General features: G+C 30.6%; 1 protein-coding gene across 2 annotated transcripts in view; it reads left to right on the top strand.

The window, feature by feature from the left end:
• Window positions 1–393: 393 nt before the first annotated feature.
• Window positions 394–19051, top strand: part of LOC124366081 (CTD nuclear envelope phosphatase 1 homolog) — a 44301-nt gene continuing 25643 nt past the window's right edge. The window contains exon 1 of one of the 2 annotated variants that reach the window (XM_046822311.1): window positions 394–640. In XM_046822311.1, coding sequence (XP_046678267.1) covers window positions 551–640 — 90 coding nt within the window. In that variant the 5' untranslated portion in view covers window positions 394–550. Of the gene's footprint in view, window positions 650–19051 lie in introns of both variants that reach the window. The other variant, XM_046822310.1, reaches the window with a different exon arrangement.

Below are 19051 nucleotides of genomic sequence, written 5' to 3'. Positions count from 1 at the left end.
TGTAAACATTATGATTTTAATTGCTTTTACTGTTTGACCAGACCAACGTATATGAATTAAATTGCAAATAAAAAGTATTTAAATTGAACCAAAACAATACTATGTAATCAAAACAAGAAATATAAACACAATGTACATTAAAAAAATATAAATATATAGGATTTTGCGTTTTTCATTTAACCTCGTGGAATACAAATTAAACTCTGACCTTTTTAATTGACTTAATACAACGACAAATACTATACCATCACATTAGGTTTGTGTGCTATTCTATTCTGCATTAATTGTAATAAAAGATAGTTGTTTAACAATCATTTGACCTCTTTGTTTTCAAATCCTATTTTATGCGCACAGAGAGTGCGCAAAGGATTAAAATAAGGATTTCGGTCGATTTTCGATTGCATTACAAGGGTAGACAAGTGAATCCTATTCATTCTGTCGGCCGTTGAGCGGTGTAAAAATGTCCTAGTACTAAAATTTATTGTTTTGATCTCTTATTTCTATATTTTTAGTGTATAGGTGACAGATTTGTTGAAAAATCGTCATACAAATGCTGAAACAATTGCAAATGGGCCTTCGAGCGTTTATGCTACTGGCTTCACGCGTGTGGACTTGTATTTGTTTTCTGATCAAAAAGAAGGTTAGAGCTGTAAGTACATACTACATTTTGTTTTAAGTTTTCTGATTTGAAGTTTCATTTTAACTTAATCATTAATTTAATAATTGTGCTCTCTATTATTAATATTATTCTTAATAAATGTGTCAGTTAAAATCAAGTAGGAATGATTATTTCATTTTGTATTATAGGCTATGTAACTTAATGTTTTATTTTTTCAGTTGAACATATTGAACACATTTTGATTTTGTCTCAAGTAGATCTCTAGTATCAACATTTTGAGCTGTCCCTACCAAATGCACTAATATTTTAATAAATTGATATGATACACTGAAATAGCAGTTTCAGTGACATTGACAGTTAGGTGAAAAACAATTTCTAAATGATGTTTACTATGGTTAATTATTATTATTATGTTTGTGCTACAAATAGAGAAATAATAATTATTTGGTTAGTTATTTGATCGAGAGATTGTAGCACATTCCAGCCTCAACTGGATAAAGATTTGAATTGTATAACTTTCCAATATTGTGGGCCTCACGTTGTGGTCTGATGAGCTGAACGGCAAAGCAGCATGGGTCACTGATGTGGCTCGGCGAGCTGAGAGACTTTGGTATAAATTAATAACCTGACAGAGGTGTTGCACCCTTTGCAGCCAGGTGATATGAGAGGACAATCATATAGGCCAAGTATAATGCTGATCTCAAAGGGTTAAGAATTTCCAATTTGTGTAGTCTAGGACTTGGGTATCAATTTACATTAACGTGACCATGGAAAGGTATGTTAATTTTTTTTTCCTGAAAACAATATTGAAGAAAATTTCGTCGGCAACGAAAATCAAAGGAGCTACGATTTTTTTAAATCCTCTAAAAACTCCGTTTTTGACAGTTTCCTATAACTCCGCGTCTGCTCAAACTCAGTATAGCCAGATTTTAAAAACCTATTATCATACCAACAACGAGAAATTATCGTACTTTCATATAAAATAATCGTGCCAAACACATTTAATGAAAAAATATGTTATGTTCGTATAATAAACCTATGTTATAATTAACTTTTGGTTTGTTACTTGTATAAATTTGTCAAAAATCTTTCATGGTACGATAATAACTACCCATCGTGTATCTTACCGGCGCATAAAATCAAAATTATCGTACCTTTACAATAATTATCGTACCTTTGGCAACACTATCCATATTTGACAGTTTGGTATTACTCCGCACCTTCTCAAATAAAGAAGGGACGCCATTTTGAACTACTGTTGTTCCTCCACGTCTATTCTTAACCACCTAGTTCAGTAGTTTATGGTTTCAGTAGGTAATGGCACACCTTTGTTGTTAATGGCACACCTTTTGATGCTGACTAATACATTAATCCTGTCAACGATACCTGCCCGCTGCGCAGTGCTGCGCACTGCTTGCTCTTTTAGAAAAAAAATTGCAAAAATTGAGCTTGCAAAAGTCGAATCCCAGATCACGTGATGCCCCTGCTCCTTAACGCAATAATGTCCGAAAGGCATCAATATAATACAATAATATACTTTCCCCCCAGTTCATATGCACCTGTGATAGTAATACTTGGCTATAAATGCCCAACCTATGAAAATTAAGTCCATTTCACATGGTCACGCTAATGTAAATAAATACCAGGACTTGTTTGTTTAGTTATAGGCTATCCTAAAATATTTAACCTTTCAAATGGCAAATTCTTTATAGGTATTTTGCCCTAAGTTAGTGCAATATTATAAAAATATTTTAATAACAATAAATGTAAGCCATTTTTATTTGTTTAAATAAATGGTTAATTTAACAAATAAATAAACTATTTGACCTGGTCTAATGCTTTTTTGGCGAATTTTATAAACTATTTATTATGTTTTTTTTAGATTATAAGTAGCCTACCAGTATGTATAAAATCAATGAACACTTTATTTTGATAAAACACTATATTTTCTTACAAAATCTTACATGAACAAAAAATCATGTGTAAAATAGAAAAAAATGTTCAAAAACAGAAAAAAGACAATTTTTGTAATTCTTTTGTTTTTGTGATTACTTAGTCCTCCAAAGTATCCCTTAAAAAAAAAAACTTCTGTGTAAAATGCCGGTTTATTGGTACATGTCTTGACTTTTGACATGTACTCTTTTGGACTCTGGAAGTGCAATTTATTGTTGAGGCATACAGCGGATGCTGCTATTTCTCCATGACTGGGTTGACTGTGCATTGGTTACGCCAGCTTGCGTGCATCTAGGTCCCTCACTAAACTCTTTCTAAATTGTTCGGTTTCTTTAAGTTTTGTTTTGTACAATAAACAGGAATTTACAATTCCTACCTCCAAAAGCAAAATATTTTGTGGTACCATTTTCGTGTATGTCGCAAAATATTATAATATGATATAAAATGATCATTCTTATCCACTGCTCTCAATATACTTAGTGTACGTTGGCTATGGCTGTTGGAGGTTTGTTTGGTCACTGGTTACATCTGTAATTTCAGTTACATCAGCCTTTATTATTTGTACTTAGCAAATGGAAAACTTTTGTATCGCCAAGAAATGACACATAGTATATATTATTATTTCTGTGAATTGATGTCCTATTTTTTCAATTTTTTAGATTAGATGGCATCCTAGCTTAGTTGACATAACAGTACCTGTGAGGAAAATTTTGGTTTTAGTAGCTCCTTAGCTAATTCTGGTGTAGTGTGATACCTGTTGATATAAACGTGTAAGCCATATTGCAGGATGGACTGGATTTTTCAAAATTACAGATTCGTACAGAATTTTGACTATCTGTGTAATTTTTAGGAGAGTTGAGTTTGGTATTATTTCTTGCTTTCCAAAAATAAGGAATAAAATCATATATAAAGACACAAATCAGATCGTACAAATGCCTTGATTCCAAATTTTGTTTGTTTTTGTAGAATCTAAATTTTAAAATTGTCTGTACCTTGAACGAGATAGTGCTCTCAACCACAGCCATAGAACTGTGGGGATTTTACAATAATTTACACATCTTGCTCATATAGTCAATCAGAGGCTCTATGCGAAAGCCTTTTGGTTAAGTAACACTACAATTTTGTAGTTGAATTGTATTAGCCAAAAATATTTAGAAATTAGTTTTTTAATAATAAATCATTAAAAAATGATTCCCATTTTGTACTAAAGTATTCGTCAATGGACATCATCAAACCTATATTAAATATTGTATCAAATTTATATTTAGGCCAATGAAAGTTTTGAAATCACATGCTGCTAATGTACGTCATTACATTGTTTCAATCTTCAGTATATTTTTGCTGATTTTCTTGTTTGCATTAAAATTTGTTTCATATACAATTATTTTATAATTGAAAAAAGTTCAAAATATTCAGTTTGTTCTATATCAGAATCAAGTAGGTAAAGTAGGTCCCACGTTGACACTATAAACGTATTGTATGGCTAGAACATGGATCATTATGAGTTACCTCAAACCAGAGAGCGTTTCTCGTAGGCCTATTAGAGGATGATGCATGACTATTATGTTCTGTGTTTAATTCACTTTGGGTAGGGTACGATAAGCGGACCCGGTTTTTTATATCGAAATTGGCAAACGATATTACTCAATCATAACCATCGATAGGCCTATATTCAATCGATTAATTAATTAATTATGAAAATTAATTACTTTGAACAATTAACTTAAATAATCTATATCTACAGCTGTAAACACTTTCAAGTAATACACGTAAGGTAATATTTCAATTTTACGTAAGTAACATTTTATTATTAAGAATGGCAGTCAATTTTAGAAAACTACCCAACATTGCTTTGAAAGATGATAAGACATGTTTTTCGTGGCTTCAACATGTAGGACTCGTACCGAAAAACCCATTATGTGAAATTTGTGGGAAAGAAACAAATGTAACTGTGAGAGGAGTAAATATGGTCGTCTTCAGTTTTCCTAATTTTGGTTATAATAATTTGTTTCATAACTGTTAATATTAAATTCACATTTTAATTTAAAACATATGTTTGTTGTTGCGGACTACAGACACTTTTAAATCGATTGATAGTCTAGGATTTGAGATGCGAATATTAGGTATCGATGATTACATTCTTCGATATAAAAAACCGGGTCCGCTTAGATGCGAATATTAGGTATCGATGATTACATTCTTCAATATAAAAAACCGGGTCCGCTTATCGTACCCTACCCTTCACTTTTATTCAAATTGTTGTTCATTAACCTCAACATCGTCAACTACACTCTAAAACGTATCATTCATAACATCACGAACAAACTTGTCAATGTCCGAGTTGTTGCATAAGCCATGATAATGAGAATATTTTCATAAACTATGTCAATATATATCAAGTATTAAAAAAACACTAAACGTAATATACACTGATAAAACTGTAGGAAAACCCATAGAGGAACGCCCAATGAGCGAGCACGACATAGCTAGAGCACAAAAACAAGCTTCAAGTAATGACAGCAAGTATACTCGCTATGGTCCCTTCGAAAGGCACAGCCAATCCGGATCAAAACAGAGGAACAGTAGTTGCTAACGGTTAGTACTCCTCTGTTCAGTTTGCCTTGCGGTAAGCATCAAAATTTACGTATACCGCCATCTAGTAGCAAATTCAACAACTATTATCACGCCTAATAATTGAAAACTGAATTTGCAGGATAACTCGGTACAGGTATTATTGTGATTTCAATACTTGCGATCTAAGAGAGAGAGAGAGAGAGAGAGAGAGAGAGAAACTTTATTTTACAATTATCAAAATTGAAAATGGTGTCATACAATACAAATTGGGTAGTTTAATACAGATATTTCATGGAAAGTTGTTTGGCCAGTCCATATACTCTGCTATACTGTAAAAAGGTCTTTGAAGAAGCCAATCCTGAAGATGTGCTCTGAAACTCCTTGATTCAGTTGTCTTGATTTCAGCAGGCAGTCTATTGTAAAATTTAGCACCAGCGTATGTAGGCTTCTTTTCAAATCTTCCAGTCCTGTGAGCAAGCAGATTGAAGTCATTTGCATGCCTAGTACCATAAGAATGGAAGTGTCCATTCCGTACAAGGCCTTTTGAATTAGCTAGGCAGATAGTTTCCAATAGATAAATGCCCACTACAGTTAATATGTTACCCTTGAAGGTGTCTCTGCAGCTTTCCCTTTTTTCTAGACCATGCAGCAACCTCACAGCCTGCTTCTGCATTATCAGCACTCGCTCAAGGTGGCTGTGTGACGAGGCTCCCCAAAGCACGATGCCATACCTTAAGTGTCCCTCAAAGAGTGCATGATAGCTAGTCTTGGCTGCCTGAGGTGAGGCTATAGTCAACATCCGTCTCAAGACAAAAAGTGAGCTGCTCAGCTTGCTGCATAATTGGTCAATATGATTTGCCCAGGAAATATGGTTGTCCAGTATGACTCCTAGATGCTTAGTTGACTTAGCACATTGTAAATTAGGAAGAGCGTGAATGTCATCTCTCTTGCTTCCAAAGTTTATTTGTACGCTTTATGGTGTTCAAAGAGTTATGTAGGTCTAGGTGCCAACCTTACGAGCGTCTATTAGAATTTCTTAAACACTATTTTGTTTTCATGGAATTTGCAAACCTGTTTTGAAAAAATCTACAATAAATACAGGCCTAATTTATATTTGATAGTCTATATGAAGTGTTATATACCATTTGTTTTGTTAAAGAGATGTAGGCTAAAACTAAACTATATAAGAAAAAATAATACATTTATATTGTTTATGAAATTGTCACTTTTACACAAACAAAAACGTTACATAAAAATTCCCACATGTTATTGAAATATTACATTTACACAAAATTCAGCATAGCCTATTTATAGAAAATTGTAGTACATACAGAATAGAATATGGTTTTAGGATATGCTCATCATAAATAGCAATAGCCTATTTTATTGAAAATGGACAGAGTATGATAAGTGGACATGGGTTTTTTTGTATCGCTGGGTATAATCAACGGTATTTGGTATATTGAATAAAGTACAATCAATAGATATTATCTCAAATACTGATTAAAAATTCATATGTTTGAAATTTTAAAAATTGATTTAATATACACAAAGATATTGCCTCATTAATAATAATGGAACAATATCCAAGACACAATTTATTAAGATAGATAATAGGGAAAATCACTCTTAAGTAATAAAGAAACTATAATAATAAAACAAACCTATTAAACCAAGAAAAACAAAGGTTATTGTCGTCCAAATTAATTTTGGTTATTTTTATACAGTTAAATATGGGCTAACTTTTAGATTTGAAAACAGTTATTAAATATTATGTTTACCATGAAGATGTGTTTATGATGTTAATTGTTCCAATTAAATTAATCAGTTTTGGTTCATTATATTGATAAGTGTTATTATACAATATCATTTGTTACTATTGATCCAAAACCCAGGTCCGCTTATTGTACTTTACCCTTGAAAATGGAAATGTCATTTTGTTGTTGTGTTTTTGTACTTTGCTTCTCTTATCTGTATTTTTCAATGTTATATGTCCCGATAGCTTATCTTAGTGTTCTGTAGTATATCAATTGTCATCTCGGGTACCACTGTGCTTTATGAATAATCATGACATCCATTACTTAACTTCCACGAGTTTAACTGTAATACAGTCAACTAGTTCTGCGAGTTTGAAAAATTATTATATGTTTTAACATTGAATATGGGAGTTTAAGATTTTAAGGAAAATAAATTATTGATTTTTTATTTATTCATTGTATTTTTAAGATAGAACGTAGTCTCGTGTTATTAAATCAGGAAATTTATTATATTTTATTGGAAGTTACTTGGTGGTTTTTAAACAGGTAAGTAATAGGAAACTATAGTTAGGTTAGATTTGATTATTAAACTAGTGAAAGTTATGGTTATGTTAGTTAACATTATATATTTACAGTTCCAGAAAATTAGGGTAAAGTTTATCTGGAAATTGTTTACTTTCTCACGCCATTAAAATTTAACTTGCAAGGTAGTAGGAAGTTATTGTTATGTGAGTTTACAATACTTATTTGCTCTTTCAAGTTGTATTTTCCAAGTTAGTATCGATGTCCGAAAACAGCCACTAAAAACAGAGTGGCCACCCAATCGGGAAGACTGGGAATAAGCTGGAAATCTCCCTGTAGAACTGAAATCTCAAAATGATAACTAATAAATGATTTTGTAAGGGTTAAAAATACAAACTGCAGTGTTGTTTCCTTATTTTATTTCTTCTCCCTAATTTTATCTTTACAAACTATTCAAAGGGTTCTGACTATGTGGTAACAGGAGTTCCTACACCAGATAATAACTGTTTATTCATTATTGTAATTGTTTCAATACTGTACATGATGCTAGGTGCTTGTATTGAAAGATTATACTTTAAGGTGATCTTTTGTCTTCGGTAGCAACAAGTCTACATCTACCAACAAAGTATCTCAGCTGTTGTGATAGGCATTAATATAAATGAGATCGCAATAATATTATAAAGCATTTCAAAATTTTAGTTGTGTTCAAACAATTTCATGACTATACTGAAAATTACATAAAGAACGAATTAGACACTGCCATATTTAACAAGTCAAAATAGCCTTGCATAGAAGGTAATAGTGTTATCGTTCTTATATTAAAGAAGGGGTCTCTTAGTCCTAAATGCGAGTTCATTTAATATCTCAGTGGTCGTCAGCCTATTTTGGCTTATTCGTAAACATTAACAAAGTTTTATCAAGTATAACTATTGTCTGAATGATATGATTTTTATTGTTTTCAACAACATGTACTGTAGAATGTGTATAACTATATAAGTTAAAACATATGTTTTAAAAAGTTCAATCTGTGATATAAAAGTTTCAAAATGACAGTGACAGTTTCCAGAACATGTTTTTACATTTTGTTACCAGAGTTTGTGTTCTGCGTGTCTCAATACTATGGAGACACTGCACTAAATGACAACCAAAGGTAATGTTACAACTTAAATGAAAACATCAAAGTTACTGAATAAGCTCATGAGTACATACATATAACCAAAAATAAAATGTTGAAGTCATATAAATTAAAATATGCAATATCTTAAATATTGTGGTTTTTAGTTTTATTATTCTCTGTACCTCCACTACAGCAGGCTAATTTGTTGAAGATGTGTGCGTTACTATCACCAGTAAGCACGTGTGAACTTTGGTATTTCTTTCTATTATGGTTCAAAAATTAAAAAAGAGGTTCCAGACTTAATTGACACCCTGTATATTCCCTGTCCCATGGATAAATTCAGCTTATGATGTGAGACACAAACTTGAAACTGTTTAGTAAAAAAATTGATTTTTCATATTTTAATTATTTATTGTAGATCATATCTCATTTTGAAAATTATTTATTGGAAAAAAATTCAAATCTTTTGTTAAATGAAACAGTCCTACTTTATAATGTTGTTTTCTTTTGGAATCAGTTTTATGAAACTTTTTGTGGAATGATTTTATGGAACCGGTTTTATTATTAATTAATTGCATTTGTGATGTTGTCTCCAAAAGTTCTGTGATGACAGTCTCTTGAATATCTTAGTTAAGCTGTTTAATTATGTGGTCTGGCTCATTGATGTTCTTGGAAATTATTTTTGAATTAATTGTTGGGTCATATTGAATTTCTCATGGAACATAGTCCTTCTTTACATATAGTTGTATGATAAGTTAGAAGGAACTTTCGACATAGACTTTAAATTCTTATGTAAATTTTTAATTTTGTTAAGTCATTAACATCTATTCCTTAAAAATTCGAAGAAGGAATAATAATTATATACAATATTAATTTGGTCCCTTTAAAATATTTCCATTGGTAAATTTTTGGAAATGTTTTACACTAAAAGTTTCCAGACTAAAGGTGAGATATGTACTGATAGACGTCAAAAATATCAGTGTAAATTCTGAGTTGTCCGATTATATGTATGTTAAAAAATTAATTGTTTTAAATTATATAATACACAAACCTTTTACTTGCCATGTACTGAAATAATCAAAAATAGATTAAAATTTATAATAAAGTTGTGAACTAAAGTTTATACAGTAGAGAATATGAATTTATTTATGAATATGATGTATAATGTAATTATTGTTGGCAATGAAACTTGGTATACTTCAGTATATAAATCAGCTGTAAATGAGCATATATTGTTATTTACTATTTAATGTATATCTATTTATTTTTAACTTTAATAGTAATGCTGAGTAAATTTGTAATTTCTGAAAAACATCAATTGGATAATATACAGGGTGATTCATGAAGTTCTCCCCCCACTTCTACAGCACATTGTACTAGTATAAGTAATGAAAAAATGTTATATAAACATAGGTCCGAAAACGCTTCGTTAGCGAGTTACAGCTAGCGAAAGATTTCGCCTGAATTCCTGGGTAAAGAGTAAAATAAAGCCATACTGAACTTTTGGAAAGGTTAATTAAGTAAGAAATATCGTGGATTCTTATGTATTTTTACCTGCTAAAGCTAATAAAATAGATTTCAGAACTGTACCTGTAGTAGTTTTTGAGGGATTCAGGGTTAAATGCAAAAAATTGGGGCACGAAACAATGTTTTTTTAAGTTTGATGTACAATAACTTTGTTAAATTGGTAATAAATACATAAAATCAACAAACATTAATTGTAGAGAATTTAATTCTGAGAAAATTGATATAATCAAAGTCTAAAATAAAACATAAATAAGTACCAAAAAATCGATTTTATTCAGTATAATACATTACTAGTTTTAAGCAAAATTAATCAGGTTGGGCCAACCGTACGCACCTTTTTATAATAGATGTTCGAAAATGAGGCCATCATTATCAATACATTTTGCAGCACGTTTGTGTATTGCTTTTATTGCGTTTCTTAATTTTTCAGGACTTCCCTGTATCTGCACAGCCGAATCCATAATACGGGCAATTAATTCATCACGAGAATTCACTTTTGTCTTGTATACAATGTCTTTCATCCATCCCCAGATGCAATAATCCAATTGAGATAGATCTGGTGATCTTGGTGGCCAAGGGTGAGGCCCTCCACGACCAATCCAGTGTCCAGGAAATTGATGATTTAAGTAAGCAGAAACGGCACGTGAAAAGTGGGGAGGTGCTCCGTCATGCTGGAAGTACAAATTTTGTCTGAGATGTAAAGGAACATTCTCTAACAGCTGCGGCAACTCTTCTTGAAGGAAATGCAAATAGAACTCAGCATTTAGGCGTCCAGGTAATATGAAAGGTCCAATCAGCCGATTGTGCAAAAGGCCACACCAGACATTGACGCTAAATCGGTGTTGAAAGTTCTGTTCCACTACCTCATGTGGATTTTCTTCTGCCCATGAGTGTTCATTGTGCAAGTTATTGACACCATCCCGAGTGAATTGTGCCTCATCCGTAAACAAAATACGCTTGTAGAGTTGATTATTAATATTCAAAAAGTTGCAAAAGTCCAAGCGAAGCGGACCATCCCCTAGCTGTAGATGTTGAACCTTTTGTTTATGAAACGGATAAAATTTGTTTCGATATGACCTCCACACCGTTGACTGCGAAACTCCTATCCGCCTAGAAATACGTCGTGTACTTACACCTGGACTGCGATGAACAGCATTAATAACAATATCATCATCAAGTTGGACAGCTCGTTCATAATTGGTTCTAGTACTTGGTAGTGATCCTGTTTCCCGAAGAGTACGAAAAGTTCCTGAAATTGTTTTGGTATCTGGAATCCTCCTATTAGGGTAACGTAGTTCATATTCTTCTACAGCAGCTCTAGCATTACCATTACAGTAACCAAAAATAAAAACCATATCAGCGTATTCCTCTGATGTAAATAAGTAAGGCATTTTTTCGCTGAATAAACAATCGAATTATAGCTCACAGAAAAATTGCATTTAATAACACGATTCACAGAAACCGATCTCCTGCTGTAGCTTGCAAAACACCACTTATACACAGTTCTAACGTAACAGTACACAATACCATTGTTGATCAGCTGTTATTCGTGCGTTACCAACTTAGAAATTAATAAAACAAAAAACTGCATTTCGATGATTAGTAAACAATAATGGGAAAATGTTTGCTTCATTTATTTTCAAACATTTGATGTAAATTTTTATTTAAAAATAAAATACAACGTAATAAAACATGATATTTTTATTTACAAACAAATTTATTTAACAGTTAATCTTGTTTTATCAATTTATCTCATCATTAAGGAACAAACATTTTGTTTCTGTTTTATTTGAACTAAATACCGTACGGTATTTCTTTACAGCTAGTAATGTATTATACTGAATAAAATCGATTTTTTGGTACTTATTTATGTTTTATTTTAGACTTTGATTATATCAATTTTCTCAGAATTAAATTCTCTACAATTAATGTTTGTTGATTTTATGTATTTATTACCAATTTAACAAAGTTATTGTACATCAAACTTAAAAAAACATTGTTTCGTGCCCCAATTTTTTGCATTTAACCCTGAATCCCTCAAAAACTACTACAGGTACAGTTCTGAAACCTATTTTATTAGCTTTAGCAGGTAAAAATACATAAGAATCCACGATATTTCTTACTTAATTAACCTTTCCAAAAGTTCAGTATGGCTTTATTTTACTCTTTACCCAGGAATTCAGGCGAAATCTTTCGCTAGCTGTAACTCGCTAACGAAGCGTTTTCGGACCTATGTTTATATAACATTTTTTCATTATTTTTACTAGTACAATGTGCTGTAGAAGTGGGGGGAGAACTTCATGAATCACCCTGTATATAATATGAGAAGAATCCAACAGAAGGTTGGAAAAAAGTGTTTTAGACAAGTTATTTTTAGAATTGGTTTATATTTTATGGCACAGATACGGTACCTATTTTTACTGCTAATACAATTTAGTCTTGCACAAAGCTGAATAAAAAGAAAGTTAAATTTTGAAATTGGTTGAAAAACATGTCTGTACAGCGAGCAAAGTAGGGCTGAGAGTTTTAGCAGATACAGTAAGTAACTTGTATTTTATTTTAAATATAAATATTGAAAAAAATACTTGAATTGAAAGTATTTACTTTAAATTAAATAAATCAAATTGGAAATATAAAATGAAATTGTAACTTAATCAGTAAAGACTGATTTCAGCAAACTTTAAAACGGAATTTCAATAAAACAGTTGTTAGGCTTTAAATAACTTTTACTTGTTGGAAAAATAAATAATAAGCAATATGAAGGTTTAGTACAAATAGTTAATGCAATTATTATATTTTTAGACTCAGCTGAATGATACAATGATAACTCCTTCCCACATTCCCTTGATAACATTGACTCACGTGTTCATTGTTGTTGTTTCTTCTTCTATAGGGAAGCTTTGGTATTGAGTTATTTGACTAATCTAACTCAACTTCATTATTGCTGAAATTGTAATTGCCTTAAACCTGACATTTAAAATCCTGTATGAATACTTTTATTTTCAGTGGTCATCTAATATAAAAATAGACACAAATATTTGTTAGATACAGTTTTTTTAATGTACAATTTGCGTTTGATGTGATATAATCGACTTTGTTAGTCAGTTTGTAAATCAACTATAATAATCATCATTCAATGATTAGTTAGTTTAAACATATGAAAAAAAATTCATTGCATCATATTTAATTTTCTTATTTGCTGTAGAAAAACTGGTTCATTATTAGGCCTACTAGAACTCATTCACTTATTTTAAACGTAATGCTATTTGCCTTGCTATTTCACCAATATCATTTATTTGTGTATAAATGTGCAAAATTATCTAGATAAGTATTTTTGATATATTTTATGGGAGGTATTTTTGAACCGGTGTACCTCTTCATAAGTCATAAGTGTAAGGATCAAAATAATTCAAGATTTATTAGTCATTAAGCACATTACCAAATTGCAATAGTAGATATCATTAGACATAATTTAATAATTAACTAACAACACAAAGACCTTAAAAATTATTTAAGAAAGCCTGTGTTTAACTTGAACAATACTCAGTTGTTACTAATAAGTTTTAATAAAATTTCTTTTTATCGTCTAAGATATGATACTACATCACATAGCTTTCTAAAACTAAAGCTAAAGGGTCATCTAAATAAATTTAAATGAGGTTTATTCTTCCAGTGAGTTGCCTTTCCCAGTCCTTGAAATTTAGGCTCTAAAAATACTTTTGTTACGGCAATACAAGTAACTATTCATTACAACATTATCAGAGTGGCAATAAAAACTTAAAAACTTGTGGCTTTCCTTTTGAGACAGTTTTGGATGTTAATAACTTTTAAGAGGGAATACTTAATTTAAACTGAGTAAACTATTGAAAACATTCAATTTTCTTAAAATTAGTTCGCAGCTGAAATCACCCCTTCACAGAGAGAAGCACACTGAAAGCTGGGCGTCATGACTTCCACTAACTCACATAAAAACTCAATTTTTTAAAGTTTAATTCGTTGCAAAAAAGGCACAAATTAAATTTAATACTTTTCCTTTCTATACAAAGTATTAAAATTAAAAATATGTTTTTTCCGTTAGATAAGTGTTTAATTTCAAAGTCGGATAACCAAACCCCTAAGTAGGATGGTCACTCAATCACTGTTAAGGTCAAAATGTGGTTTTCCTTGTAAAAACAATCCCAAACATTAGAGTTTCACTAATTAGTTTGTCACTGTAAAAAAGTTTATAGAATGACACTGGATTGTACAGTTCCTGCGAAAAGTATTTGTTCATAAGAAAAACAAGCCTCATTTTTATACCTAGTATATATATATATATATATATATATATATATATATATATATATATATATAAATTATATCTCTTCAAACAAAAATAAAAATACCTAATTAGGTTAAACTCTTAAATGAATTTTTGTACACCTTTCCATATTTCCTTGGACAAAAAATATGTATAAATATTTCAGAATATATAATTATCAAATCAATAAGGAAAAATAACTCCAATTGAAAAATAAACCATTAACAAGTACTCCACAACAGATATAAAAAAATACAAATTTTCATAAATTATCTAAGTTTCAAGCCAAAAGGAAATTTTAATTTTAATATAAGTTGATGAACAGTTTTGCTCTTTTTCAGATCAAATCTTTTGACTTTTGTTAATGCTTTACGGTTGTAATGCATGGTTAATTATGTCATTAATATGTAAACAATGAAAACGTTACAGTGCATTACAACAATTAAAAGCTTACTTCTACAATGTTTGTTATTAGGTTGAGCAACTTTATTATTCCTTAAAAATTTATGTGATGTTATTAGTTTGTACGGTATTAATATTTTTAAATCTTGAAATGTAATTTTATAATTTAATTTTGATTTTTCTCTAGATTTGAGACTGCAAGAAAAATAATTTTTCCAAATTTGAGTCACATATTTTTACTGGTGTTTGAAATGAAAACTAAAAAATACATACAGTCAGACAGTAAACGACAATATATAGACCATTGCTTACATTTACTTTTTAGCTTTTCCTAGTCCCTAGAACAATATCCTAAAGTTTGTGCAGAGAGTTTGTCACTCCCTCTACTTAAATGTTAGAACACAACATGCATGGGTTCTGCATTAAATAATTAAAAAAAAAAGAAAACAACCAACATTGCTTTTTGTAATGATGAAACTACCATGGCTACAAGTTATCAAGTATCGCAAGATTTATTGAGTGCAGTACTGAAGGTCACTTCACTAATAGAGTGGTGTGATAGAAGTGTTATCAAACAGTTCAAGGAACTCCTTTTAGAATATGACATTTTCAAGATAAGAACTGTTTACATTTTGAGATGAATATGTTGGTTGTCATTTGGTTAAATTTGTTTCATTCACACTCTCAGTGAACATGGCACTAACAACAAGCATTCAGTTGTGCATTTACATATTAAATACATGTAGACAGATGGTTGCAACATACATTTATTATTGCAACTCTGTAGATTTTGATTTTTTAAATTTTGTGAAGAAAAGAGAGGCCTTCAGAAGGTCATGCCGTGTTGTATCAACCATGGTTTGGTATTCTTGACCTCTGAGATTTTTATTGTTTGTATGAAAGTAGTACCTACCAAGACTATTCAAAATGCAAAATTTTACGTTTTTCTACTTTGGTTATTGAGTGACTTACAAGCTTTGAAAATCTAAAAAATAGCCTTTTTGGTCAGAAGAACAGTTTTCAATTTTTGAAAAGAGTACGTTTCAATTACACGTTCAGGCTGAATCCTAAAAATTGAACGAATGGAATAGAATGATGAAAATTTAGCAAAATTAGTGGATTTTTTTAAAGACTGTCAATCAAAATCCAAAAGGCAGAAAAATGTAAAATGTTGCTTTTTAACTAGTTATGGTAGGTACAACTTCAATACAAATAATAATCAAAATCTGAGAGGTCAAGGTCCAAAATTATGTTTTATTGGTTGATTTTGAACATAATAACCTTTTTGTCCCATCTTCGTGGGTCTCATGTTGTAAGTGTGTGCAATCTTATCAAACATAAAACGGAGAGTCTGTACATTACAAGGTTGACAGTTCTGATAAAAGAGTAGGGTCACAGACAGGATTTGAACCTGCACTATTGCTTACTCAGATCCAATGTCCAGTCTCTTAGGCAATATATCCAACAGCTCTCTTAGTTATTTTAGAGTTATGTCTATTTAATTACTATGTGTACCTTATTAAATCTTTACAGTTATATCACACAGAATCTCAACTAGAAATACATGTAGTGTCTTTTATCACCAATTAGCCCATACTAATTGACAAAGATAGTAATATTATCATTTAAAAAGTCTAGTTGAGTTTTCAATCAATATGGAAGCTTTCAGTTTTTGTGATCATCCAAGATGAAAAATCACACTGTACATGAAATTGTCTGTTTGTACGTATGATTAATGTGTATGCACGAACATCTGCAATCAAATTAAAAAGATCTATTTTGACAAAATTGATCATGCAGTTGTAGTTTGATAGATTGATAAATTTCTTTTTTATGTTAATTTGTCAACCGTTTTTATCCCTATTAGCACATTATTCTTTTGATAGTTAGCTAGAACTAAACATGTCAGGATTAATGTTTTATGTTTTTTTTGTAGACTTAGTGTCTATGCCTGGTTTTCCAAACTTTGATAAACCATGCATACACTGACAGCGTCCGGTTTTACGGATATTTTTTTTAATAACAGTGTCATTGTTTTTTATTAACACATTATACATTTTTATGTGATTAATTTTTTAGTTAAACTCTAAATATTTTCTAAAAGTCATTTAAACAAAATAAAACGAAATATGTACAATACTATACTGAATTTAATGTGTTTAGCTCTGATTTTTACCATTCGTTTTTTTGAAGATTTACAATATATGTTTAAGTGGTCATACATATCATCAACAGTAGGGTTGTAGAGATGATAAGGAGGATGCTGGCTCCTTCCATCTCCACACACTGCTTATGTTAGACACCAAGGCTGCTGTGCGTGACATGGGGTAGTCTTAAGTCATTGAACTGTGAGTTCTGAGTTTTCACTTTTTGATCTCCGTTCCAGAGCTAATATTTGTAAGGTTTTGTGTAATAATAGGTGATGCCGGGTGCCAAAAGACTTGACAGACTGCCAGAGCTGATGTGCCAGTGTTTGGCACAGGGCTTATGTACAAGGTCGTCCACGGAATGCCAAACTTTCCATTCATCACTTAGATATTCGATAAATTTGGAATAGCCTTGTAGTTGTAGTTTTGTGTATTTGTTTATATATTTTTCTGATTGTATTGTGGAATCCAAGATTTTAGTGTCTCAAATTGGGATTTTCTCAACATTACCTATGAGTGTTTGATATTAATTTTTGAAAATAGTTGAACCATTTCTTTCTTGAATGTTGACTAATTGCGGTGAATATTTCCTCCCAACTTGTTTGTATTGTTATTTATATAGAATGACAGACATGAAAGAATATAATGGTATTTTTCTTTATAGTTGGCTCTCTGAATTTTAAAACCAGTTTATAAAAAAAGAACTTGAGTAAAGTAATTAAAATATATTTCTATATGGCTGGGAAACAAATTTGATGACAAAATCTTTAAACTAGAGTATTCATCCATGCTGTTTGTCAGCAATATCAAATAAAACATTCCCCGTTTACAAAATGATCAAAACATTTGCTTGACTGGACCATTCTTTTCTATGTTTTAGATACAAAACAAAAATGTATCGAAGGCTGACCAAGAAGTTATCAATCTTTAAGTAGTTTTTGGAACAAAGTACCTAGAGTTTAAATTAACCCAAGAACTGACATGCATTTTATTTTAGCCTTAACTGGCACAGCCTTTTAACTCCTAATGCAGAGTTTAACACAAAAGTAACTGCAAAATCAGTTACCTTTCAAAACATAAAATGTTGTATATAATTTTATTCAAAATAAAATACAATTTTTATAAAAGAAATAAAAATTAGGTTTACCTTTACATTAATTGATGTATTGTGCTCTGAAGTTTAAACTTTGTAAAAACAGTTTTTATTTCGTACAGTGCATATCACTAAACATTTTTAATTTTAAAATCCAAAATATGCAAAATGTCCGAGTTGTTATGCTGATCAATAAAATGTCCACCAATAATACAGAATGAAAACAACATAAAAGTAAACAGACCAGAATTCAGCTGACGATCTGTCAAAATTGTATAGGGCGTCAGGCATCTTTAGCTTTTAGTGCCCAGCAAAATATAATCATTTTATGAATAAAAGTGAATACCCTGAAAGAAAGCGTGGAATCTGCCAATTACAATGATATAATTTGTATTATGATTTAAAAAGGTAACCTATCCAAAATATATCCTACTTAATTATATGTTCAAGATTCAAGATTCAAAAATTCTTTATTCGTATATAGTACAGCGTGTACATGAATAGTGTCAATAAGTTTTTTACAATATACTAATTAATCTATATGTCATTTAAAATTAAAATTATACAATGTAATAAGAAATAAACAATCCAGAAGCTTATATACATGAAATACTAAAATTACATACCAGGCATTCCCAATCTACCTTCCCTCCCAAAACTCATCAAGGGAGTACAGAGCCAGATTTATCAAATATATTTTTAACTCTTTTTTCATTTTAATAAAATTTTGTTCATTTATTATTTTTGTTGGTAGCTTTGTTAAAAATTTATGGCCCATAAAATCAGTTCTTTTTTTTGAAAAATTCTAGTTTGTGCTGAGGGACATTTCTTTTAAATCTAGTATTATAATGATGTAAAATTTTTGTAGGTTTTGCATTTCTCTCATTTTGTTTTATATATATCACTGTCTCATATATGTATAGACTGTAAACAGTTAAAATTTTGTGTTCTGAAAACAAATTTTTGACAGATTCTGTTTTTTTTAGTCTAAACATTGCTCTAAGAGCTCTCTTTTGTTGGCGTAAAATTTTGTCTAAATT

The sequence above is a fragment of the Homalodisca vitripennis genome, chromosome 7 (genome assembly GCF_021130785.1).
Source record: "Homalodisca vitripennis isolate AUS2020 chromosome 7, UT_GWSS_2.1, whole genome shotgun sequence".
Classification (NCBI taxonomy): Eukaryota; Metazoa; Arthropoda; class Insecta; order Hemiptera; family Cicadellidae; genus Homalodisca; species Homalodisca vitripennis.
Note: the sequence above shows the minus strand (reverse complement) of the source record. Positions and strands in the feature narration are given on the sequence as shown.